Source organism: Trichoderma gamsii (genome assembly GCF_001481775.2).
Source record: "Trichoderma gamsii strain T6085 chromosome Unknown Scaffold_73.2, whole genome shotgun sequence".
Lineage (NCBI taxonomy): Eukaryota > Fungi > Ascomycota > Sordariomycetes > Hypocreales > Hypocreaceae > Trichoderma > Trichoderma gamsii.
The window spans coordinates 3,485-28,157 of record NW_020171410.1 but is presented as its reverse complement, the minus strand read 5'-3'; the positions used below and the strand labels follow the sequence as shown (position 1 = coordinate 28,157).

Below are 24,673 nucleotides of genomic sequence, written 5' to 3'. Positions count from 1 at the left end.
TATATGTTCTCGTTTATACGTACTACTCTCCTAGTCCCTGCTAGCTTTCAGAGCGTTTCTTATCGACGTTTTATTTGCGTTACCTAATAGCATCAATTAGTAGTCGTGCATTTGTCAGATTGGGTAGAAATGGCGCAAAATGTATTATCTTTCTCTGGGAAAGGCTGGATTCTTGTATGCAGTCCAAGTAGGTACAGTATTTGTAATCGACTACCTGTTTGATCCGATTACTTGAAATGGGATTTTGATGATAGGTGATTAGTAGTACCCTTGTCTGTATTGCTACCGGCATTAATACGAGAACTAATGTGGTTCTTGGCTTTAATCAGCTCGGTATATTGTCGTACCGAAAATAGTAGGTTAGCATTACGACGTGTTCTTAGGCAGCAGCATTCAGAGGTCAAGCGATTCGGCGTTGCTGATACTATTAGAAGCAAGAGCATGTTAAAAGAAGAATTGAAGCAGCTACGCAAGGCTAGTCATGCAATATGTGAAAGAATTGAACGATCGAGGAATAGAGTAGTACTCAGCGTGGTAGACCAATTTGATCAAGGCTATTTCTAGATAGACTGTGCTCAGGCAAAGCGGTATTTGAGTCTTGAAGGATTGTTTGTTTGCATTATGTACCCTATGTATAGGCTACCCTAAGACATGTTGGAGGTCATGTCCTCGGAAAGCCTCTGCATTCTTTTTCCACGCATTGAGCAGGACATCTCTTCCAGCCTTGGCAATATCTTGTCCATCCTCTGGGGTACCCCAGCCTGGCGTTGTTGAGCCAATGCATATCAAATGAGCGCCAACATGAATCAGTACTCGAAACATGAAATCGCTATCAACTTTGCCATATCCGCTCACAAAACCTTCTATGATCCATAGAGCCGCATTTATTTGTTTGTACAGTTTCAATTGCCATAGCTCAGCAATAGCCTGGCCTAGGTCTTCAGCCCGTACGCCAACCTGTGCCATTTCCCAGTCGATGATCCGGATGGGAACAGCTTCGTCGCTATCAAGTGGAGCATTGGGTATTAAAATACTAAAATGGGTAAGAATCAATGTATGTGCTTATGATATGACGGGCTTTTCGATAAGTCGTTCAACTTACTTCCCGGTCCAAAAGTCGCCGTGAATAACACTCAGCTTGCTCTCATCTCCGAGCTCAGCAGTAGCCATGGCTACGATCTGCTCCAAAGTCCCCTTATGCTCCTGCAAGATGGCCGGAAACATGCTCAGTCGTCCAAGGAGCTGGTCGTAATTAATAGCCTTTTTTATGCTCCTCATGGCTGTGTTTTTGGCAAATAGCTTATGCAAGCCCTGATTGTCAGGCTGGTCACTCCAATTGTGAAACCCTCGCAGCCATCGTCCTAAGCTTTGCCCCAGCTGCAAGCATTGCGGTTTGGTGGACGCAGTAGTAGGTCCTTGAAAATTTGCAAGAGCATATGCTTTTAGGTTGGTTGCGTTTGGCAAATATTCCTGGACCTGTGTGCTTGTTTGAGAATTAAAATGATATAATTTGGGCGTTCCAACCTCATATGGTGGTGAGATGACGGCCGGAAATTGTGAGAGGAGTCGCAGCCCTTCTTCTTCAATGTTCTGTATTGATGGAAAGGCGCATCTCGCACGCGTTAGCAACAAGAGCCATCCACCGCCATACTTGAATACGGGAAACTAACACATCGAACCATTTCCAGCTTGAAGTCAGGGTGCAGAGCAACATATGCTTCTCCATGTTTCAATACCACTTGGTTTACACCTCCCGACAGCGGCTTGCGGAGTCTAGCGAGGTAGATAAAATTTGCAGTGCCCCCAGAAAGCGGCGTTAGCGATGATACTTCATATTCTGTGCCTTCTAGTTCCTTTCGGACTGCATTTTTAATCTCCTCGGTCTTGTTTTCCATCGAGATGGTTAGTAAACCAGAAATTCTGGTTGCCAAACTGCTATGATCAAAACCAGGATAAATAGAAGAAGAAGGAGAGAAAAAGCTGAACGGAGATGCATGTGAGGTTGAAGGACGGCGGTGATGCGGGCTATATACACGTGAATGCGCGCGTTAGCTTATTGTCGACAATCTCGCTCAACAGCAGAACGAACGAATAGAAGTGGAGGAAAGAGTTCAAAGTAGTCGAGCTAGCGTAGCAGAAAGGCGCTTCCACCACTCGCCGGTGAGTCACAGAAGGCTGAAACACTCCCCAGCTCCAAGAAGTAGAGAGAGCCTTCTAATTTCTATTCTATAACATGGGAAACTTGGACGGAGTAAGGGAAGTCTGCTTACCCCGCGGCCGAAGCGCCACAGGTTTAATGTTGCTTTTTCCTGTTAGTAACAGGTAGCAGATACTGAGTGATCACTGAATTGCAGCTAGCCAACGTAGCGTTTTAGGCCTACTAAGTGCCCAGTACGGGAGATACGGCGCAAAAGCATCTCCCCGTATGCTGGTCTAATCTGGCCCGGTGTAATCTTTCTCCCCCGTATCCGTAACGATGTTGAGTCGATCGATCTGCCGCCAAGCCTATCTCAGCTGTTGTGCAAAAGTTGCGATGCCAACCATAGACCGCCAAGATACTCAGTTAATGCTATTCACATGTCCTTTCTAGCATGGCATTTTATGCACAGCGACTGTGTGGATTACAGTCGCGATAGTCGTAAGCAATCGGGAATTATATGAACGGGTAGCTTATAGGGTATTTCCCCGCTATGGTATCGCCCACAGATCTGGATCTTAACATGGGAATGACGATACACGAGGAGCATAATATCTAGTAGTAGTGGATCACCTATTCTCAACATGAAGCAGAGCGTCGGCGCTTGTAAACATTTCCATATATTCGTGGCCGAGTTAAGCCACATAGCGTTTTATTTGCACCGCGTAACGTGTTGGCCTTCGCCGTTGAAGTTTATGGGTTGGTGTTTTAGACTCCAAGAGTGAATTGCGGTGAGCTACTCAAGAGATGGATGGCGATGAATGTCTAGTGTTCTATCATGGAAAGTATATACATTTGCTGGGTACATTGTTTCTAAGCAGCATGGCAACGAAATCGCCCCATCATTAATGATTTTATAAATTTTCTATGTAAGCTCAGCCGTAGCTTGATACTAGATGTATGTTTGTTATTCCGGCAAATTCTGTCTTTGCGCCCACTGTCGTTTGTTGGCTATACCTGTTACTCGAGCCAGAATGTCTTCATGGCTCTAGGCTCAACTGTCACCTTGAGACTGCTGCCGCTAATCTTGTACCGGCTCTGTAAAGTGACATTATGAGTATTGTCGGTTAAATACTCGCTCAACTTTCTCTTTTTAATTCCCTCCAAGTTGATGGTCAAATCATACGGGAAATGAGCGGCATTGATAACAGGTATAGCGACTGTACCATTCTTGTTCACGTACGCCGTAACGTAGACATTTTCCACGTCACTTGTGGCATCAACGCGCACAGAACCTGGTCTGGCGAATCGGAAATATTGAGCAAAGGCCCAGAGCCGAGATGACACTTCGTAATTGTTACCGCGAAGTCGAATGAGAGCATTATCGCCGGTTGTGTCTTGCACACACCACCAGTGAGTGTATCCCGAGGTATCGCTGTTAACAAAGGCGTTATGCATATATAATGCCCATTGAAAGCCCTCACTAGTGCATCCCGTCATATCAGTATCTCAGTGGCATTATAAGTACTGCTTTAGCGGTAAGGATATTGGTGGCGAATACATACGCAAGCTGGCCGCTATAATCCCAGGTACTATTCCATGGACCCGTGCCCTGTGATTTCATTGTAAGTAGGATGAAAATCGCGGAGTGAGTTACTATCTTACATCGGCCCATTCGGTCTGGATATTCGGTTTTCCGCCGGAATTAAATGGGCGCTCAGGGTTGCTCTGATAATTGTGCCACGTCTAAAACAGCTGTTAGTTCTAGCAGATACACCAACCTTCTGTGGTACGCCAGGATTGTCTGTTAGTACGCACCGCAATATCGAAGTATTTTTCACCGCCCGCTTGCTGTAGCTCATAAAGAATGTTTCTCTCTTGTCGTGCGCCGGTAGCATCGCAACAGCTGACATCGACTTTTGGAAAAGCTTTCTTCAGCGTAGGATATAGGACCTCTAGGAAATCTTTGGCTTGGTATCCGTCTGATAGCATACTCTCATAAGTAAAAGGGTTGAAATCAGGCTCATTCCAAGCACCCAAAAGCGAGATATCAATGCCTTCTTCCTTATAGAATCTGACATATTGGACGAGATAATCTGCGTAAGCTTGACGCCAATCATGATCGCAATTGGTACCTCGTACGCCACAGATTTGCCCACCAAGGTTCTCTGTTCCCACAGTCTTCATGCAACCAGGGGCAGACCAAGCATCGGCATAGACGTAAAGTTCTGGATTATATTTGAGGGCCGTTTTTGTGAGATTGAATTGACAGTTATCACTTCCATCCCAGACGTAATTGAACTTGCCCTGCGGCGTTGCCGGGCATGTTGGAAGAATGGTGGTTCCTGGGGATGAACCAATATCGTTTCGCACGATTGAGAGGCCGCCGATGTTTTCATCAAAAAGAATCTGTGTCACCCTCTGTTGATTATCTGGCGATAGACCTGAAGACCCGAATTGCTGGCATGCGACCCCAAAAGCTCCAGAGCAACCGCCTCCAATCATGGTTTGGTATGTCTGGTGAGCATTGATCTTAATATTTGCAGCATATTTGGAGCTGGGAGTGTAGCTCCATGCCGAGCTTTGACCCAGTAGGGCCAAATAAACGGAAAACTTAATCTTCATTTCAATAAATAATTTGGCTGAGTCAATAAAAATCTGATATTAATGATGTTCACTGAGTTCAACAAAATAGATCGATTGCTTTCGAATGCTGCTCGGTATTTGGCCATTTTATTCCCCTGGCATGCCTTTGAGCCCCTCACTGATTTAGTTTACTTGAAATGGAAACTCGCAGATTTATCCGGTCGCTATGCTGTGTACATGTTCGATCCCTGCCGGATAGGTTGCCGAAGAGGCAGCATTTAGCCTTTTTATCCGCAATGACGTTCTTTGCGGATATGATGCAGGGGCTGCAATCTGGGGTAGACCAATGGTATAGAGAGCTGTTCGGCGTACCTGAACTATTGAACAACGCAGAGTTTGGCTAAAATGACCGTATCCATACTTTCAGACTTGCAAGATGATGGTACGGCGTTGTCCAAACCCGAGAAACTTTACGGCGAAGCTCCTTTTCTATAGCTACGGTCTTCGGCCTCTTTAACAGGAACCCTAATGAAGTTCCCCGGCCATAATTGTGGCTTTTGTTCAAGTATTTGGAGGGCTTAGACTATTGCTACCGACATTGTATACATGGCTTGATATAGATATACCACGACTGAAAAAGGAGATGATAATACTACTACAACAATGGAGAATCCACAGAATGCACTAGCTGGCCGATTATGTACTGTTACTAAAACCTTGGTTACTTTGGTAACGGGATTGCTCGGCAATAACATGTAAGATGGTATGGATTTACTAATCAGGAGCTCACAAGCTTACCCTTTTATATCACTGAGTGGAATTCAGTGTCAATGTCCTCTCTGGAAAAAGATGAGCAAAAAACACATTAGATTCGTGAGATACATTCAAGACATGAACAGAATCAGCTTGCAGTTTCTACGAGCAATTACTAATTGCTGGATGAAAGGTATCAGATGCAGCGGCATCATTGCTGCCATCGAACCTGAAGAGTTGGTGCATAGGCGAAGCGTGCCGGCGTTACTCTACATGCTTCAAGAGCAGGCCCGCAAACCACGGTGGTAAGATGAGACTCAGACTTAATAAAAACATTGAATCTACTTCTGTCTGAGACCTACTGCGTGACTATTGTAGATTTTGTGGTAGGTATGGATATATGGAGTCATTATCTTGATTGCGTTTTATCCTTTCTTCTTTTATTAGTTTTCTTCACAAAACTGCCTCTCTATCTAGTCCATCTACGGTCTTCACAAGTGTCAATCCTTTACTCAAGCTCAATATTTGCCCAGCGAAACTCGACTCACAATCTCTCACGCTATGAAGCTCTCTACCAACTCACGCTCCCCCATCCAGCTCGATCATTGTTTTCATCACAGAAAACGTATCCTGGCGATGGAAAGCATTAAGCGACCAGCCATAGTTTAATTGATGCCCAGAAAAGCGTTCTGGAAAGAATTACTAAGACTGTTCATTGTGAATATCGTTTAATGAGTCATAATTCAAGTTATCCGCCCATAGCCATAGCTGACTTGCATCCAGAAGGTCTGAATTCACTAAAAATGACAGGTCTCCATCCCATTCGAATGTATTAGCTGCTTCCAATGCTGCTTGTTGCGGCATCTCTTCGTTAGCTTCGTGATTTTCTACTCTATCTCGAGAGGTGGACGATAAAGGCGTCAAATGAGAGATATGATGACCAAAAACTGCACAGCGCCTCGATCAGACTTGTACAAACTTTCAACAGATCTAGCCTACCTTCTCGAATTGGTTGCAGGAGACTCTCACTACCGGTAGAATTTTGTCGCGGATTTGTTGGATCGCCTCTGTAGGTAGCTGCCCCAACAGATGGCATTACATCGTGAATCGGTAGGGAAGGTCCACGTTGATCGGAGTTTGTTATGGTGGGATAGTTAGTCCTTCCAATTATCATGTCAGTTTCCAACCGTAATACCACGGTAACAAGGCTGTCCAAAATGGAGAGACTCTGGGCGGAAACAAGATGCTGATTCGAGGAGGAGGCATTACGGCACATGCGAATAATGTGCATAACTCCGGTTTTTGCCCTGGAGACCATTGTTGTCATTGGTTGAGAGAGGCATATAGCGCAGAGCACCACTCCGGCTGTAAAAAGGGTAATTCCAATATGCATATCGGCGTGTGTTCGTCGAGAAGCGTGCAAAGTGGAAGAGTATTTATATAGCTCAGAAATATCCATCGCGGAATCGAATAGCTGTTGTAGTGAAAGGCTATTTTCTGTACTGGATGATGTAAATTTGCCTTCTTTATCATTGTATTGAAAGGCCGCAGTACGATGGAGAATGACTTGCAGATTATCGTATGTAAGCTGAAGATTCAGTGCCTGCATCTGGAGTATACATATATGTTCTGAGTTTTGGTCATAGCTTCGTAATTGAAGACTTTCGGGTAGATCTTTCCGCCACTGGAGTAGTTTCTGATGAATGGTATAAACGGTTTCGGCTTGTTTTTGCTGCCTTCTTCGTCCGAGAAAAAGACCCAGTATTCTATAAAGTCGGAATTTCCATTGATGATACAACAGGAGAGAACTTTCGGCGTTAACCTGCTGGTCTGACTGCATGTCAGACACCATACCGACATCACAATCAGAGTCGTCAATGATACATGGCCGTCCAAAGGCAATAGCTGCGTATCTGGTTGGCAGTCATCAGCGTCACAGACATGGTAGCTGAACTGAGAGTAGGTGAAGCTATATCTTACTTATCGAATACTTCCAATGCCCACCAAGTCCGTCGTCTCTCTTCTCGTTTAGCTGGCGAAAGTTCTTTCCATAATCTCTCGCGGTGTAGCCCCATAACCTGAGCAATTTTAACGCCGCTACCCGAAATACCTAAGCCAGCATTGGGTCGACCATTAAAAAGGAGAAAGCTGCCGAGTAAAATGCATATTTGAACTGACTCTAATGTAGAGGAGCTGATTATTTGTAGGAAATGAATTTCGATCTTCGCTAGGAGGTCTTTCGAAAGTTTTCGGTAGTTGACAGCATTTCGGCTCGAAGACGGCGATAATGCTAAGTAGTGAGATCCAAGTGCTATTACTAGCATACAAATCCAAAGGAAGTCGCTATCGTAATATGTTGACTGTTGACGGAGGAACTCTTCATACCTGCGTTTGAATGATTCTTCATGAAACACCTAGAATTAGGATTAGATATAGAGGATAAAAGGACATATGTAACAGAACAGTCTTACCATCATGAACCAGTCCACAGAGAGATAAAAGCTTCTCAAAATGTCATCAAGTACATCGTTTGAAGGCAGCTCTACCCCAATTAGATGCCGCCAACTTCCAGAAATTGGGTGATTGGGATCCATTGGCTTGGCACCACCAGGCAAGGCAGATGTGTCATGTTTCAGGTACTGGGTAGAACCTGTTTCGACGAACATCTGTAACCCCCCTTTTAGTATCTCACCGTAATATGTCGAGATCATATCCTACCATTGTGCTTAAGTTTATAATGTTTGACTCCGGGGCGATGACTGTATCATCGGAGCCAAGCTGATTAGTCTGATCATTTCTATGAGAATCGCCGACTCTTTCAGCCGGTGTTGACGTATCCATCCTTCCAACATTTCGAGGAACACACTCGACGCCTGCCCGAGTACATAATTGACACGGTCTGTCTGCGTCGCACTACAAAATCGTCAATGTCTAGCTGAAAAAAATCGTGCTTTCATTAAGTAAAAATGAAAGAAAACAGAACATACGCCGAGTTTACGCTCGCGACACCTTTGACAGGCTGAAGAGACTTTCCGTCGCTTCCGGGGCGCAATCATCTTGATCAAAAGCCTTCCGACGGAGATGCGCAACTTCCAGGTTTGCCATTTAGAGCCAAGCAGTGAATCGGATACATACTCCATCGGAATCTTAGAGTGAATGTGTCTACATAAACCCCGCCTTAGGGCCACGTCATGATTAGCGGTTAGTCAGGGCCACACATCTTAAAATGTTTCGTGCATGTGTATAACTACACTTCTATATGAGGTTGCTATGCGTAGGAAATATGTTCAAGTGAAGAAGCTATAAGAAGCCTATAGCTACTGCGACTGATGGCTAGAAAATGAGATCACATGCTGTGTTTCACTTGTATGTCTTGAGATGAGGATTTGGAGTATTGAATTACTGCCCAGTATGACCAGACATCTAATATATTGTCAACTGGAAATTGCGAAATAGTCTCCATTTAGCACAATGTCAGCGCTTGTACCACGTCCAATATAGAATGATCAGTTGAGCCCTGTGTTTAATGATGGGATTGACAAATAAAGGCCAGACGCTGATGCAACCGAGGCAATGTTCCTACGCTGTCATTTATTAACTGAATTGGCGTAGCCAGTAATTTACAAGAGAAGAATGCCACTATTCTTAGATATGAGGTTGCAAGACCATTGCAATAGCGATTGAATAGTATGTAGCAAAGACTTTAATTGAGACTAGTATAATTCCCAAAGAAACCGGGAATTTACGCCGGGGCACTCATCCTCACCTATCATTGCTATTGCCCATATGTCTGCCTCAGTAATCCCTCAGCCCTTCATGCGCTCCCTTCCTGCTCCTTGTTGGTGAGCACACGGAGGAGAAGCTACGAGAGCTAAGCGACCTCCTCAAGAAGTGTCTTGGCAGCCAGCTTTCCAAGGTTATTCGATGCCAACGGAGAATCACCAGACAGAACAAGTCTATCGCGATAGACAGCGCCGTCGATGCCTCTATTGAGTGGCGTGACACCAAGCTTGCGGAGCCTCTCGCCGACATACCATTCCATTTTGCCCGGAATATAACCAATTTCGACATTTGCCTGATCATCTAGCGTATCTGGAAAAACGTCAATTTGGTAGCCGTCATAGATAAACTTGCTACCCTCAGGCTTTCCAATATCAGCAGCGAGCATGCTGGCTGGCCCGTGGCAGAGTGTGATAAAATAGCGTTGGTTCTCATGAGCCCACCGAAGGACATTTCCAACAGTTGCCGAGAACGGAATACCGTTCAGCACACCATGGCCACCAGGAATAAACACAGCAAGGTAGGGAGTGTCTTTGGTAAAGCCGTTGCCCCACACGTTGTGAAGATTGAGTGGGCTGCGGATTTTTTCCTTATATTTCTCGTAAATAGCTTTAATTGACTCGTCCTCATTTGGGAATGCCCACATCTCCAGTTTAACAGGGTCACCTGAAAGCGTGGCAATATCAATGTCGAATCCTGCAGCGTCAAGATGAATCATTGGCAAAAGCATCTCCACAGGGTGATTGCCTGTCGAAAAAAACTCGCCGTTTGCCATCTTGAGATAACGCTCCTGTGTCGCAATCAAGAGCACCTTCCATTTGCCACCCTTGTATGCGTTGGGGTAGTTTGCGCCATCGAAATCTGTCTTAGGCGCGGTATATTGTGTAAGAGAATAAGGGGATGGGAACCAAGCATCAGCCTCAGCTCTATCTCGAACAGGTTTGCGATCTGATGAAGCCATTGCAAATGAGGAATTGTTACTGAGAAGCTATGCTCTTTTCTGCTGAATCATTGAGGTTAGGAATATTACTTGGTGTTGGGACAGGCCGCCTTTATACCTATGGCTGTTGGCCTGCGGAAGATACACAAATACATGTAAGAGGCTACGAAAGGTGAGGAGATGTGTTCTGACTTCACTACTTGCGCTCTGAAGAGTTAGTTGACCAAGCCTGGCTGCCGGGCAATCCGATATACACCAATGCTGAGATCTCAGTAGGTAAGATAGGGTGGCAGATTCACAAAAAGAACCTCGCATAATGAGTGACGTATGGATTACGCTCACGCCCCTTCGAAGTTTAAAAACGGCCTGAATCATCTTCTAGTGCAAATCCCCCTCTCTTTCCGCGGGAGCTTTGCGCCACGCAAAGTGCCTTCCGACGGAACACTTCCGAGGCTGCAAAGCTTCACATTATAGTTGCCGGCCTGTAAATGTTTTTCTTAGTCTATAATTACGATGATTGATACTCTTCAATTCAAGTCCCGCGATGTAAATGTTTTAACTAGTTTATACACACTGATATCCAGAACTAATCTGGACATGTTATCATGTTATAGTTGTGCAATACGCACACTATGAATCAGGAATTTGGATATTGGAAATTTGCTTTGTCTTTCGCATAATATAATACAATAGGTCCACCTAGTGAACATCACCTTTGCCCAAGTCCCTCAGAAGGTGTCTGCTGCCGAGTAACATAGCGCTAGCTTTCCTCCGTCGGAATTCTGTTTGCCTGGCTGAACATGCACTAAGCAGTGTTGCTAGTATAGAATATAAGCTAATGTTTCTCCATGACTAAACAGCTGTGTATTTAGTTAGGGTTAGATAGCATTTTTAGTTTCCTGCAAATTGGGTAGAGTTCAGCTATGCTGCCTAGCCCTGTAAGGCTTTCTTCTGCCCAATGATAGTGTAGATCTGGTAATCGTGATCTTTCAGCTCTAACTCCCGCCATCTCCAGACACCATTCTACTAAAATTAAATTCAGAGGAGGCAAAAAAAAAAAAAAAAAAAAAGGTTTTCTACCAGCTCATCCTGCTTGCACGGAGATTATGTCACGCGTCATGCCTTGTTTCTGATTCGATGTGTCGCCACTACCAGTCTTTTATCTCGTAGTATGACGGCTTTGACGTAGGAATAACAGGTATAAATTTACCTCATTTTCGACGATAATTTAGGCTCTTTGAAGGTTTGGTCCGGTAAAGGAAATGAACAGCTGCATTGCGTTGAGAAATAACTGTCCTTGGCTGAAGTGTGCGCGTTCTACCAGAAAACAAACGAATTAAGCTCGCTAGTTACATCCATCCCAACATAATCTCCGACGGAACTCATCGATAGCTTTTTATGGCTTTCTAAAATGGTATTGCCATTAGCAATTAGGGCCTATTGAGGAATTATTGACGCCACTCGATTCTTTCCGATTTGTAATTCCTAATGGTTCTAAATACGGGTCATTAAAGTCCGAACGCCTGGAACGGCAACTTATAATTGCCTGGGAGTACCCCTTGGTTGTAATTCACTTTCTTGCTCGATTCAAACTCAACATCCCTTACAGTCTATGAAGATGACGAATCAAGCCCTTGTTTTCAAGAAAGTCCCATCCGGTTTCCCTGTTCCTGGGGAGCATCTCGTCGTAGAGCCAGTGGGCGGCGATGCAGGAGATGCAGCACCTCCAAATGGTCTTGTCCTAAGATCTCTTTATAGTAGCTTTGACCCTTATATGCGTCCTCGTATGCGACCTGCAGAAGTCAAATCATATACACCGGCCTTTGCACTCAACCAGCCAATCGACAGTGCGACCATCGCCAAAGTCCTTCGATCCAAGAACTCGGGTTTTCGGGAAGGAGATTTAGTTATTGGTCACCTTCCCATCCAAGAATTTCACACATTGGATAGTGGTCAAGTGGCCAAACTTGATCGATTGGAAAATCCCCTCGGCATCAACGACATCCGCGTCTTCCTTGGGGCTCTGGGTATGCCAGGACTTACTGCCTACTCGTCTTTGTTTGAGATTGGAAAGCCACAGAAAGGAGAGACAATATTCGTTTCTGCTGCTAGTGGTGCTGTTGGTCAATTAGTGGGTCAGCTGGCCAAACATGAGGGGTTGAGAGTTATTGGGAGTGTCGGGTCCGACGAGAAGCTCGATTACATCATCCGCGAGCTCAACTTCGACGGTGGTTTCAACTACAAGAAAGAAAGGCCCGCAGACGCACTGTCTCGGCTTGCGCCAGATGGAATCGACATATACTACGAGAATGTTGGGGGTGAACACCTGGAAGCCGCCCTCGACGCTCTGAAGGACTTTGGCCGCATCATTGTCTGTGGTATGATCTCACAATATAACGCAGCGCCATACCCCATCAAAAACATCAGCAATGTGCTGTTTAAGCGTCTCACCATGCGAGGGTTTATTGTCGGCGATGCTGGTATGGGTGATAAATACACTAAGGAACATCAGGATCGTCTTCAGCATTGGATAAAAGATGGATCATTCAAGGCTCTTACTCACGACACGGAGGGTATTGAGAATGCAGCGGAGGGTCTAGTTGGAATCTTTCATGGGAATAACATGGGAAAAGCGGTTCTAAAATTTTAGTTCTTTCGAAGTACAGCTCTTCAATAATGTAGTTTGCATAGAAAGCCAGATTCATCGCAAGACTTAGCGAAACTGCTTCAAGTCCTAGGTATTGATGACGTTGACGACGTGAGAGAGACGAATTAAGAAAGTGGCCATGTCAAATTATAGGGGGAGCGACATTCAACTCTCCAGCGTTTCATGTCCCCAACGCCAAAGCCAATATACGAATAAAGCAATACGAGTAGAACTGGTGGGTGATATACATGTGCTGGGTCTGTAGCTGAGGGTTGAATAGTCATTTTCATCGCTTACGGAGCTCGTTCGAATGTCAGAGGTTAAAATTCCGAAGACAAGCCTCATAACCGGTGAGAAAAAGTGTGTCAAGTGCGCTGCTATATGAGAAATACGCAGTGTCCCTAGTGTCACTTGTAGCAGCCAAGTCACACGGACTTGTATAGTAACTGGCTGTATAGGTGCGGCAAATTAGACCAATGATATACGAGTGTATGTTTTTCTGCTATAAACTCAATCCTATGAGTGGCGCGTTGGTAGCGCCATCTTGACATTGAGACAGCCATATCTGCAGATGAGCTTGGTTCCCTTGATAAAGGCGTCGGATATAACTACGTCAGATTGGGACTGGAAAACTACCTGAAATGCTAGAAGAATCAAGATTTATGTTTTCTTCATTAGTTATTGAAAGTAGTTGCAGAAATCGCTCCCATATACATGCCAACGTAGGAAGCTAACTGCATGATATGGTCATCATTAGACAAGCGCTGTTTTGGTTGGGTAGCTTGAGCCCTTTTACTTTGAGAAAGCGCTGTCTCTCTGATATCATGTATCTCGACCCCCGGCCGTCAAGCATGACCAGGGCCAATGGCAAATTTGAATGCTAAGTTACCGAGAGTAGTGGTTGCTGGGTGCCTCAACATCCGCCCTAAGCGACCTATGGATAACTCAAAATATGGAGCCGGTAGACAATTATACTGGATGACTTGGGTCAGAAGCATGAGACTATAAATGACTAGAGAGAAGGCGAAAACTGGGTTTAATTGAGTTTCATCATATGAACAAGAATAAGACTAATAACCATACTCTCTTCTAGCCATTGCTTTGCTGGAGAGAGTCTCCATTTGAAGCATGTACACTAAGTAGGTATCTTATAGAGCGGTTTACAACACTAGCGTATCTACTACCTAATTTACAGGGCTGGGAGTCCCGGATCGACTAAACATATCTCAGTTAGTGAGGTACGACGGCATGAGATGCTGCAATTACACATAGAATAACAACTTACCGATAGGGCCATCGTCGCCTCCACTGCCTCCGCCAGGGCACTCGTTAAAAAAAGTCTCGGCCTGCCAATCGCCCGGTTAGATTCTCTCTAGTAAGATGGAAATAGGCAGGGATACTGCGTTTTGGTCGACTTACATTGTTCTTGTCAGGCCAAACATGGTGAAGGTCCGCCCGTCCAAGACCCCCGAAATTCACAAAGTGCTACAGCAAAGAATATCGTTAACTCTAAACGGCGGTGATTATATGCACCCGGGTATGTCACATACCATATTCTCCCCGCGGTCTATTGGTGAGTACACAACACCACGATTAGTCCAGTGGAACGAGCTCCCTCCATTTGCGTCAACGTCATTGGGCTGGTACCCGTCGTTCTTGAATAGAGTTCCAGCACCTGTGTACTTGTCAACGTGGATGAGGTCGGCCCGGCCCGAAGCCTCTACATCAGCGAAGCGTATATTGGCCCTGTCCCAACCTTCACTGAACTTGACCTGGCCAACATTTTGGAGCCCCTTTGCTGTGTTCAGCCAAGCCGTTATTCGTCCATCAGCCTCCAAGCAGAGGATATCCGCGCGACCATCGCCACTATAATGCCATTAGCCATAGATCCAAGAGGGACGTTGTTGGCTGTTCATACTCAATATCGGCAATGCGCATACCGCGGTCGAAGATGCCAACGCCCCATCCCTGGGTGCAGCTAGCACTCCCCGACTTCACCCCCTGGTTGCTAAACTTGAGCAACTTGGCGGCTGCATCGAACTTTATTGTCGTGAGTTAGCACTTACACCATTCTTTATGTTACATCAAGACTTCGCCTCATGAGCCAGCACTGGTACTAGCACAGAAGGCTAGAGACAGGTTGAAAAGGGTCAAGGGGTGTCTCCTGCGGATGTTACATACATCGTTATGCCACAGAGTCAGAGCTCCCGTGGCTTTGTTTTGCACAAGCACGTCGCATTTCCCATCACCATCGAAATCCGCCAGGTGGATGCCAACACGCGGCCCTGGGACAGACAGCGTGATGGAGATGCTATGGCCCCAATCCGGTGGGGAATGAATGTTCGCAAAGAAGTCGGTCGAGTCGGCGTGACCATCCATGTAGATCCAGACATAATCATCGCTACCGCTGCCTGTCATGTCGCAATAGAAAACCCCATCGCCTAGAAAAGAGAAGCAGGGTTGTTACTTAATCCGCTCAATACGAAAGGGGGCAGTACTCCAAACCTTTCTGTTTTGTCCCTCCGGCTCCTTGATTTTCCCACACTTGCATGTCATAGTAAGTACTCTCTTCCTTGAGGTAGATGTAATCGCGTCGACCTGAGCCGTAGATCCGGCCGAACTTGATCTGCTCGCGTACGCCAGGTGTGTTCATGCCTGCATGCGTGATGCCAGATGCGGACCAGTATGGCACCTATGCCTCCTCATTAGTTAAGCGACTTCAACAATCTCAAGTCCAGGGCAATGAGGGTCATGCGTACAATACCAGCGCCGGTTCCACGCTGGTTAATCCACGTATCGACGTCTCCCTGGTCACCAACCCACATCCAATCGTCTCGGAAACTAGTTTACCAACAAGTCAGTAACGCTGTCCTCCACATAAAGGCTGCTTCAACATCTAGAGTCACAACATACTCTCCGTTTAGATCGGCTATCAAAAGTGGTCAGTGCTTCATTCAATGTAAAAGAAGGGACATTGAAAGGGCGGGGGTGAGTCCCATACCGAGACGAACGCCGGTCTTATCGCCCTTGTTCTTGCCAGTGAAGACGGTTTCTCGCAGGCCACTGGCGGTGGCAAAGCCTTGCCAATAATAGTTCCTTCCTTGGCCTCCGTTCCTGGAACAGCCAATGTCGCCGTTATCGTGGATGAAACAGACGTCAGCTCTACCGTCGCCGTCTATATCAGCTATCCGGACGTCTGCTGCTGTGAAATTTCCGCTCGCTGGGACGACTACGCCGATGTTCTCGAACTAATAACCGCATGTATCTTATTAGAAGCTGCTCGCAATTTTTTTTTTCTTTTTTTTTTTGTGTGTGAAAAAGCACTGATCCAGGAATAATCAGCAGCTCACTCACCGTGGGAGGCCTTGTTCCCTTGTTGAGAGAGACTGTTATCTTCGTGTCCGATCCAATGCACCAGAAATCGGCTATGGTAGAGAAAACAGTGGTTAGCGCAGCTCCGATTCAGCGGATAGCCCTCCGAAACAGATGATCTCACCAAGTCCATCATTATCCTGGAGGGTCAGACAAAAACAGTTAGCAAGATGCTATAATAAGTTGCAGTCTCAAGGCACACTGCTTGGGGAAGGATCCACAAACAAAATCAGCCCACGCATAATCTAAAAGACAAGCAGACTATGTTAGCAGGATTTCAACAAACTACCTATGAGATCGACATGATAAACAACTTACTCGGTCCTCCATCACAATTCTGCTGAACATCCAACTTCACCGATGCCGCAAAACTGCCGTTGCCGAGATTCTCGCGGAACCAGTACTCGTTCGTACCATCCGTGGCGGACTTGTGGTAAATACGGATCTGTTGCAGTTAACAAGCATGATCAGCACATTGCGCAATAGGCCTGGAACTAGAAACGTAGAGGGAAAAGGAAGCCTACCCAGTCGTCCAAGGCCGCGCTCCGGTCGACACCGTTGACGTTGGTCAGTTGGGCAAAGAAAATGTGCGAAGGAATTGCATCAGACTCGGTCTTGTCTGTAGGCTTTTGGATCCTGCCGTCGACTAAGACGCCCTTGCTAGTTGACTTGTGGACGTAGATGCCGTCATCGTGGCCAGAGCCATTCTGCGTAGCGATGGGCCCGCGCGAGACACCGGCCTGTTTGGCACAAGTCTCAGCAGGTTGGGAATCATCTTGGCCATTGTCCAACGGCGCTGATAGGGCAGAAGAAGTTTCATTGATGGCCTGCCACCAGACAGAGGCCATGAATTCGTACCCATAGTCGTTCGGGTGGATAGGGTCATCCGAGAACATGGTCGCTTGATCCATAGCGGCGTTGAAGTCGGCGAGACCCAGCCTGCCGTTCTGGATCTTGGGCACAATCTGGCGGTACTGGGCACTCAGATTTTTAGCGCAGTCTGTAATACCAGGGCTCGGAATAAGGGTTGACAGGATAACAACGACGCCAGGTACAGCGTCAAAGACGCTTTGAACCAGAGACTGCATTCGAGCTCCGGCATTCGGCAAGTCAACATTGTAACTGCAGTCGTTGGTACCCACGTTGAGCAGGACCAGGTTGGGCTTCATCCATTTTGCAGCGTCCCAGGCTTGTTGTACGCCACTATGCCCTCCACCTTCGGTAATGATCCAACCGGGATGCCCTTCGTGATCCTATACGCACGAATCAGCATGCTCGTGCTACAGTGAGTTGTATCAGTGACGGCAAAGGAGGAGGAGGAGAGCCTCTTATCCTAGGTCAAGGGTTACCCTGTCTTTCATTGTCCCAATCTGTCCTGATCCCACCACTGTAGCCAACCAAAATCAGTAATTTGGCAATTCACGTTAGCTGGGGCCATGAAGTCCTCACTGTTCACTTGCCAACCCTCCCAGCGCAGCTGCTCTCGTATCCACTTCCTATAGCCGTTGTCGTCTGACGAATGTATGCCCTGCGTGATAGAGGCACCTAGGGGCATGACTCTAAGCCAGAAGTCCTTGGCAGCTCTGCGACTGAGCCCGTCGCTACCAGTCACACCGCTGTTGTTGGTCGGTGAAGACGTTATGCCTTCAAACAGCGGAAAGGAGGCATTCCAGGCCTTAGCGAGACTAACGTCTGGCCCGAAGCCGGTCGCGGTATCCTTCCATGGCGATATGACATCTTGTGCGCCGACCTGAATGGGTAGAACAGAGACGGTTTGAAGAGCCAAGAGCACCGCGCCAATACGCAATTTGGGCGCCATAGATGGGGCCTGTTGCAGAGAATACAAGATTTGGCGTGTATTGTTGAAGATTTCCTGACAACATCACGTCCAGACGCTGATCCTTTATATTGTCTGGTTGACTGATCACTGCGTATTTAATCGGGCCATGCGTATTCCTTTGTAAAAAGCACTTGGCTTAAACCGGAAACTGTCTACAACTTTGTACAAGTATGGTGCAGGCATGCGAGGGGTGCGGGTGCGCAGACACGTTGCTTACGGAGAATTTAAGTGTTGTTTTCAATGCTGATCTTATGTACAAGTGCGTTCCCCAGCGCTTCCATAGCAGACTAACAGTCCTTGTTTGTAGTCTGCTCCTACCTATGTAACCCAAGCCTTTAGGCACCTGCTTAGGGGGGGCAGGGGTATATAGAAGGATCATGCTTATTGGTCATAAAAAATACCCTTTACTCTTACTATTATGCTAAAAAGGCTACCGCAGGATTCGCTCTAAGGAATCCTAGCAGAATTAACCCTTGATTAACTTGTGACAACTCCGCTTTTGTAATGACAAAAGAATCAGTTAACCTATTGGCAAAGACTTGTCAACTCACTTGTTGGTAAAACGAGTTCAAGTAGGTAGTGTTGATGAAATATCATGATTTCAGACATTATGCTAATTTCGATTAAACCAGCTGACTATAATTCAACTTGGTGGCTTTGTTCAAACTAGGAGGCTGATTGTATTTTTTCCCATTATATACAAATGATGTCAAGACTAGCTATGCTTCTAGCCACGACTGTTTCACAAAATCAAGAGCCCCGATCGCATGCAACTCCCAACTTGTCTTTAAGTGATCAAAGGCATGGTCTTCCCCATTGGCTATATCAAGCCTCACAGTAGTATCAGGCAGCTTCTTCTGAATTAAATCAATAAATTCCTGTGTAGTTCGCAAGTGCACAACGCTGTCGGCGCTCCCGTGCAATATCCAGCTACCAGAATCCTTAGTAAAGCTCAGTCATTGACCCTTTGGCTTTGATTACTTACATTTTCTTTGGCAATCTAGCACCAGCTCGCAAGCGCTCTGTTGGAATAAACTCAAGTCGATTCAGGCCGCGAGGATCAAATATTTTCGAGTAGTATATACCGTACTGTGACGCAGCTACCGCAAACGGTGTCCGTTCAAAACCAGCCTTGGTCGCCACCGTGTATTTTGTCTCTTCAATCCAATCTAGAACAGAGGTCTTTGTTGGCATTTCTTCTCGTGCCACGCGCAGAATAGTCGGTTCGTCATCTCTGGGACCAGAAAACATGATTGGATCTTTTGGGTTCACAAACGGATATGCTGTGGCCACGGCTGCTATGTCATCTGGGTGCGTCATTGCCACCTGCATGGCGGCGTAGCCGCCAGCTGAACTACCGGTGACAAGCAGTCGCGAAAAGTCGATCGAGTGGCCAGAAGAGCGGACTTGCAACATCTTGGCAAAGTTATCACTGCGGCTCCACTGCCAGAAGTCTTCCAAGTCTTCCAAGACATCAGCGACGCCGTTTTCGGATGGAAGAAGACGATAGTCTGGTGAAACGATTATAGCCTTCTGTTCCAACGCTAATTTGAGAGCCCATATCGGGAAGAATGGGGCGAACAGAGAATGCGCGTTTACGAGAAATCCTCCGTGAAAATGGAAGATACCAGGATGAATGCCTGGCGCCAGGCCTTTCGGGATGAAGACAGCTGCCTTTATCATGTGAGAGCCCACTGTCTTGAATCTGCTTTATGTCAAAGATAGTTTTAAAATCTGATTGGTGTGACTTACGTCTCTTCGAAGATGGTGAAGTGGTCAAATATGGAATCGTCTTGCCACTGGACTGCCATTGTGGAATGAGTGTGTATTGATGGACAGGTACAAGAGTAAAGAGTAGAAAATAAACAACCGAAATGATTCTGTATTTGTAATGACCGAGTATTGACAACTGATTTGAATATATTGTTTTGATATCAAGCTCTCATATATATATATACGCTTACGGAAGACAAGGATCCGTCAAAGAGATCAGCGGTTATCAACACTTCGCAAAACGGATCTCCACTTTCCGTGCACCTTCCGCTCCAGCGGCGACTCTGGTTCCGCCATGCAAGAAAACAATTAATATAAAGGTAGAGTTTGATATTACATGTTTGTTCTATCTTTTTGATACCAAAGACTTGGAATATTCTAGTTGTATCATCAATCGATTCTGAAGCCCATCATGCATCTTTCAGCCCATACTTGGATGCGCCCAGAACCCCTTCGGCGTACCCTCGAGCGTATAAGTGAACTGGGCTACACGAGCATCGAGCTCGCGGGAGAACCTTCTCTTTACCCTATTGAAGAAACTCGTCAGCTGTTGCGGGAATTCAATATCGAATGCTGGGGTACCGTCACTCTTCAGCATGGAACCAGGGACCTTACTGCTGCCGATCCCGCGCATCGCAGAGACACCATCCAATATATGAAGGACGTTGTCTCAATGGCCGCCGACCTTGGAGGCAAAATCATCACTATTGTCCCGGCTCGCGTTGGCAAGCTTGTTCCTTCATCGACACCGGAAAACGAATGGAAGTGGGCAATTGAAGGATTGCGAGAAGTAGCCGAACTGGCCAAGGAAAAGGGCATTCGAGTCGGAATTGAGCCTTTGAACAGATTCGAGACATACTTCCTTAATCGCGTGGACCAAGCGCTCGCGCTCGCAGATGCAGTGGGGTATGACTGCGGTATTGCCTTCGACCCTTTCCACCTGGCGCTTGAAGAGACAGACCTCTATGGAGCATTACAAAAAGCCAAGCATCGCATTGTTGACTTTCATGTTGCGGATCATAACCGCCTTGCGGCCGGGGATGGGCACTTTAATTGGGAGAGGATAATGACTGAGCTTCGACAGGCAGATTATCATGGGGCTCTCGCGGTAGAGTGTATGCCACCAATTGATCGCACGCCAATCGGAAAATTTGGTGCGACACAATTGGAAACTGGGGAGATTGAAGTGCCCAAGGGACAACTTCAATTCATTCTTGACCACGCGTCGGGAGTGTTGTCAGACGCATACTATACAGGGTTAATGCGGCGGTCGGCCGAGACACTGCGTCCTTTCTTGGATTGATGAGTGTTGCTTATGAAACTTTTTCTTTTCTTTTGGATAATATCAACCAGCAGTTTGATCTAATACTAAACTTTCACTACACTCATTTAAATTTCCAAATTCATCGAGTAATATATTGCCAGCGCCCTGCCGCTAATTTCACCAGGTAATTTATAACAGACAGTAATACAAAACAACAAAGTAGTCGGACAAAGCCATTACAGAGATTGTGTTTAATAATTCAAGCTTCAACATTGTCATTTAGTAGCAGCAGGAGCAGCGGTAGTATGTAAAGGAAATATGTGCTAATTGTTTAAAAATTCCCTCTTCTTCCTCGCACTCCTGCCAGTCCCCCGGCCTAGCGATATCGTTGTAACGAAAGGTTCTCAGGCGTCATTCCCGAGCAAGACCCCACTTTGCCACGGAACATAATGTTCCATCGCCTGCACTTCTCCTGTTCAATATCATTTTTCAGTCGCGTACCAATCAGCTTGGGACTTTTTTCACTGGACGAAAGTTTCATGCCGGTATAGATACCAGTCATGTCGAATCTTGGCCCTCTCAGACTCCAAAGGAGCAAACAGCGGGCTGACGTGGCCTGCGATTTTTGTAGATACAGAAAGGTACACGCCCCGTTTTCTGTTCAAGCTCTGTGAAAGTCTAACAATCCTAGCTGGGCTGCGATAATGCAAGGCCTAACTGTAAAAACTGCTTAACGCATGGAAGAGACTGTAAATATACAGCACGAGTGACGAAAGAAAGGTATATGGCAGCCCTCTGGCTTTACAAGTCTAGCTCTTGAACTACATGTGCTGATTTGACGTGGACCTTCAAATTTACGGATTCGCCAATTAGAGGAGGAAAATGCGAGGCTACGTCAAGAGGCAGCAGCTTTACGGTCACTTCAACAGAGGCATATCGGAGAAGAACAGACTCACGTGGATATGACTAGTTTAAAAGGTCCTGTGCGCTCTGGGATACTGTCACCCAATGAGTCAGACACTTCTACGCCATGGCTGCGTAACCAAGGTCGCGATAGTGCTTCGACAGACCTTAATGCTAGGGAATTGAGAAAGGTAGACTACAACAGGTCTTCTAGCGCCATGTTTGATGAGCAATATCCGGCTACAAAGGAGATAACCGCAGCCAGCCAGGTAGATGTTTCCATAAAAACGCAGCTATTAGCTGAGGCTGCCAAGCAGCGTAAGTTGCTCTTTATCGCACTCATGCCCGCCAGAATAGCTCCGTATTGACTCAACCTAGGTCAACTTGAACCCATTAATCTCCGCTTAAACAAATTGTCTTTTGCTGACATCGATCCGTCTCTGGGTATGAGACTCCTCTCAGTCTTCTGGAACCGCCAACATGCCATCGGATCCATCATTTATCGACCGTCTTTCATGCGCGACATGGCTTGTCAAGGAACATACTTTTCTCCCCTACTTTTATACTCAATATTCTTTCATGCTTCCAAACATGTGTCTGAGGTAGGCGCTACGTGTGATGACTCTGACATCTGTCATCCTGGGCGTCAGTTTCGTCAAAAGGCCGAGGATATATTATTTGGTCGCGAGACCCAAACTTTGTGCAAGAGTAGCATTCCAACAATTCAAGCGCTGCTCCTCATGTCGGATACACTGTTTTCATGGTGCGACGAGAGGAGTCTTTCGTGGCACTACTTGGGTATTGCCACGAATATGATAATCGATCTGGGCATTCATTCTGAGTCCCCACCACTTTCGTTTAAAAAGTCGCTTTCACCGGAAGACGTCGAGATACGGCGCAGAGTGTTCTGGTCCGCCTTTGGTATGGCTTTCCTATCCCGTTTTTGCAGACTTCATCTGATACATAATCCCAGTCTTGGACAAAGTTCAATCCATTTACCAAGGGCGCCCAGCTCGTCTCCGTGACATGGACTGCAGTGTCCCCATGCTCTTCCTAGACGAGTATGAAGAACTTGAGCTCTTCAATAGCGTAGGCTACTCGGAGGTTGCTCAAACGCTCGATTTACCAATGCACAGCGGGTCGACATTTGTGCACCTCTGTAGGCTGAGCACCATCGCTGATCGCATCCTTGCCAGTCTGTACACAGAAGAGAGCTTGCGTAGAGACAATGACGAGTTATATGAAATGTCTCTCGCTTTGCATGCTCAATTGATTCAATGGCGGGATGCATCCCCCGAGCATTTGAAGATCCACTTTGACGATAAGACTACGGCCGACACAATGGCTCTTCCGCATACTCTATCTTTAGTGTCAGTATCTGCTTAATCTATTTGCAAGTGCCTTTTATATCTGACTTTGATAAGGTCAATGTTCTACGCGTTGGTCATTCTGCTTCACCGTCCCTTCGTCTCCGAAGGCCACCTCTCTTCCACAACTCGCTCACCCACCTACCACGCCTCTTCCCTCTGCGAAAACGCCGCATCACGCATTGATACGGTGCTTCGTCGTTACAAAAAGTACTGGTGCATAAAATCCCCGCCGTACTTTTTATCGTACGCAACCTATGTGAGCGCAACGATTCATGTACGCATAGCCGCAGAAACGCCTCCGGCCTCAGAAGCGTACAATCGTCTCCAGAACTGTCTCGAGATACTATCCGAACATCAAAGAATTTGTCACGCACCAAGACGCTCGATGGCCATCTTAGTCAAGCTGATGCGGCGTCTAAACGTAAACGTTGGAGGCGTGCTTACTGGTACCCGCGATAATGACAGCCAATTGGCCTTACCCTACGACGGTGGAGCGCTGGGTATGTATTATGGATGCCAGCTGAACAAAGATGCTCTTGATAAAGCTGCTTCAAAGTCTCTTCGGTCTCAAGACATTGTTAATGTCGTGGGAGTGGCAGCGACTGACTCAGCAACAAGTACGACCTCTCATCCCGATATGGGCATGATGTCACTTAGCAACGATGGCTCATGCGACGAGGCTCCTGTGTCCTTGCCTACTGGCAATGGAATTGATAGCCTGTTTACGGATATGAATTTCGAATTCGATCCGCTTTTTGGCTTTGACATGGACCAGGCGGATTTCTTACAGGATATTTCTTTCTAGCCATTCGGTGTAGTAGATAACATCAAAATTACTGCTCCAATGAGTGGGCGTAGCTGAAAGTGCGACATCTGTAGCCCTTTTCTAACGCATTCTACTCTAAAAACTGATGATCACATAGCCACAAAAATTCCATGGTTTATCTGAATCATAACCCCTTAAACTATGAAAAGCTTTATTAGGCCATGTATATCTAAAGGGTGTTGTATGTTTTAGCTATACTTATACTTGCTTTTGTTACAGTACAACTCGGAATAAACTTTATAGATATAATAACATAACAAAGCAATCCTTGTTATATTATCTCGACAAAGATTAGCTGCGTTTCCCCTCTTGCTGTATAAGCCCATAGCTTAATATAGGAGGATTGTGAATAGCATAGCCACCTCCCTACTAAAAGCCCATTATCGCAGTGTGTTAAACCTTAAGCATACATTTTAAATCTGCTGCCTAACCCCAAGATAAGTCCACACTAAGAGTAAACGAATATATATGAGGTTAGTACC

The 24,673-nt window shown here is 46.2% G+C and overlaps 8 protein-coding genes across 8 annotated transcripts; 3 read left to right on the top strand and 5 right to left on the bottom strand.

Moving 5' to 3' along the window:
• Nucleotides 1-639: 639 nt before the first annotated feature.
• Nucleotides 640-1,895, bottom strand: TGAM01_v210808 (hypothetical protein; the record flags this gene model as incomplete). Its single annotated transcript, XM_018810315.1, has 3 exons — nt 640-1,033; nt 1,103-1,590; nt 1,671-1,895. 3 exons carry the CDS (start codon nt 1,893-1,895, stop codon nt 640-642), a joined length of 1,107 nt encoding a protein of 368 aa, XP_018656459.1.
• Nucleotides 1,896-3,157: 1,262 nt separating this feature from the next.
• Nucleotides 3,158-4,762, bottom strand: TGAM01_v210807 (hypothetical protein; the record flags this gene model as incomplete). Its single annotated transcript, XM_024550878.1, has 4 exons — nt 3,158-3,572; nt 3,703-3,749; nt 3,803-3,883; nt 3,956-4,762. 4 exons carry the CDS (start codon nt 4,760-4,762, stop codon nt 3,158-3,160), a joined length of 1,350 nt encoding a protein of 449 aa, XP_024404376.1.
• A 4,585-nt stretch (nt 4,763-9,347) lies between these two features.
• TGAM01_v210806 (chaperone hchA) lies at nt 9,348-10,217 on the bottom strand (the record flags this gene model as incomplete). Its single annotated transcript, XM_018810313.1, has 1 exon — nt 9,348-10,217. The coding sequence occupies one exon, from the start codon at nt 10,215-10,217 to the stop codon at nt 9,348-9,350; it is 870 nt and encodes a 289-aa protein (XP_018656457.1).
• A 1,597-nt stretch (nt 10,218-11,814) lies between these two features.
• Nucleotides 11,815-12,846, top strand: TGAM01_v210805 (menadione-induced gene-4; the record flags this gene model as incomplete). Its single annotated transcript, XM_018810312.1, has 1 exon — nt 11,815-12,846. The coding sequence occupies one exon, from the start codon at nt 11,815-11,817 to the stop codon at nt 12,844-12,846; it is 1,032 nt and encodes a 343-aa protein (XP_018656456.1).
• A 1,186-nt stretch (nt 12,847-14,032) lies between these two features.
• Nucleotides 14,033-18,034, bottom strand: TGAM01_v210804 (hypothetical protein; the record flags this gene model as incomplete). Its single annotated transcript, XM_024550877.1, has 14 exons — nt 14,033-14,058; nt 14,129-14,189; nt 14,263-14,328; nt 14,394-14,709; nt 14,762-14,883; nt 15,025-15,284; nt 15,349-15,535; nt 15,603-15,684; nt 15,757-15,772; nt 15,845-16,091; nt 16,198-16,268; nt 16,534-16,660; nt 16,740-17,468; nt 17,639-18,034. The coding sequence occupies 14 exons, from the start codon at nt 18,032-18,034 to the stop codon at nt 14,033-14,035; spliced, it is 2,706 nt and encodes a 901-aa protein (XP_024404375.1).
• A 740-nt stretch (nt 18,035-18,774) lies between these two features.
• TGAM01_v210803 (hypothetical protein) lies at nt 18,775-19,866 on the bottom strand (the record flags this gene model as incomplete). The annotated part of the gene is made up of 3 exons (XM_024550876.1): nt 18,775-18,985; nt 19,041-19,760; nt 19,808-19,866. 3 exons carry the CDS (start codon nt 19,864-19,866, stop codon nt 18,775-18,777), a joined length of 990 nt encoding a protein of 329 aa, XP_024404374.1.
• Nucleotides 19,867-20,240: 374 nt separating this feature from the next.
• Nucleotides 20,241-21,131, top strand: TGAM01_v210802 (hypothetical protein; the record flags this gene model as incomplete). The annotated part of the gene is made up of 1 exon (XM_018810310.1): nt 20,241-21,131. The coding sequence occupies one exon, from the start codon at nt 20,241-20,243 to the stop codon at nt 21,129-21,131; it is 891 nt and encodes a 296-aa protein (XP_018656454.1).
• A 521-nt stretch (nt 21,132-21,652) lies between these two features.
• Nucleotides 21,653-24,170, top strand: TGAM01_v210801 (hypothetical protein; the record flags this gene model as incomplete). The annotated part of the gene is made up of 6 exons (XM_024550875.1): nt 21,653-21,733; nt 21,784-21,872; nt 21,937-22,313; nt 22,374-22,916; nt 22,969-23,365; nt 23,420-24,170. 6 exons carry the CDS (start codon nt 21,653-21,655, stop codon nt 24,168-24,170), a joined length of 2,238 nt encoding a protein of 745 aa, XP_024404373.1.
• Between the last annotated feature and the right edge of the window lie 503 nt (nt 24,171-24,673).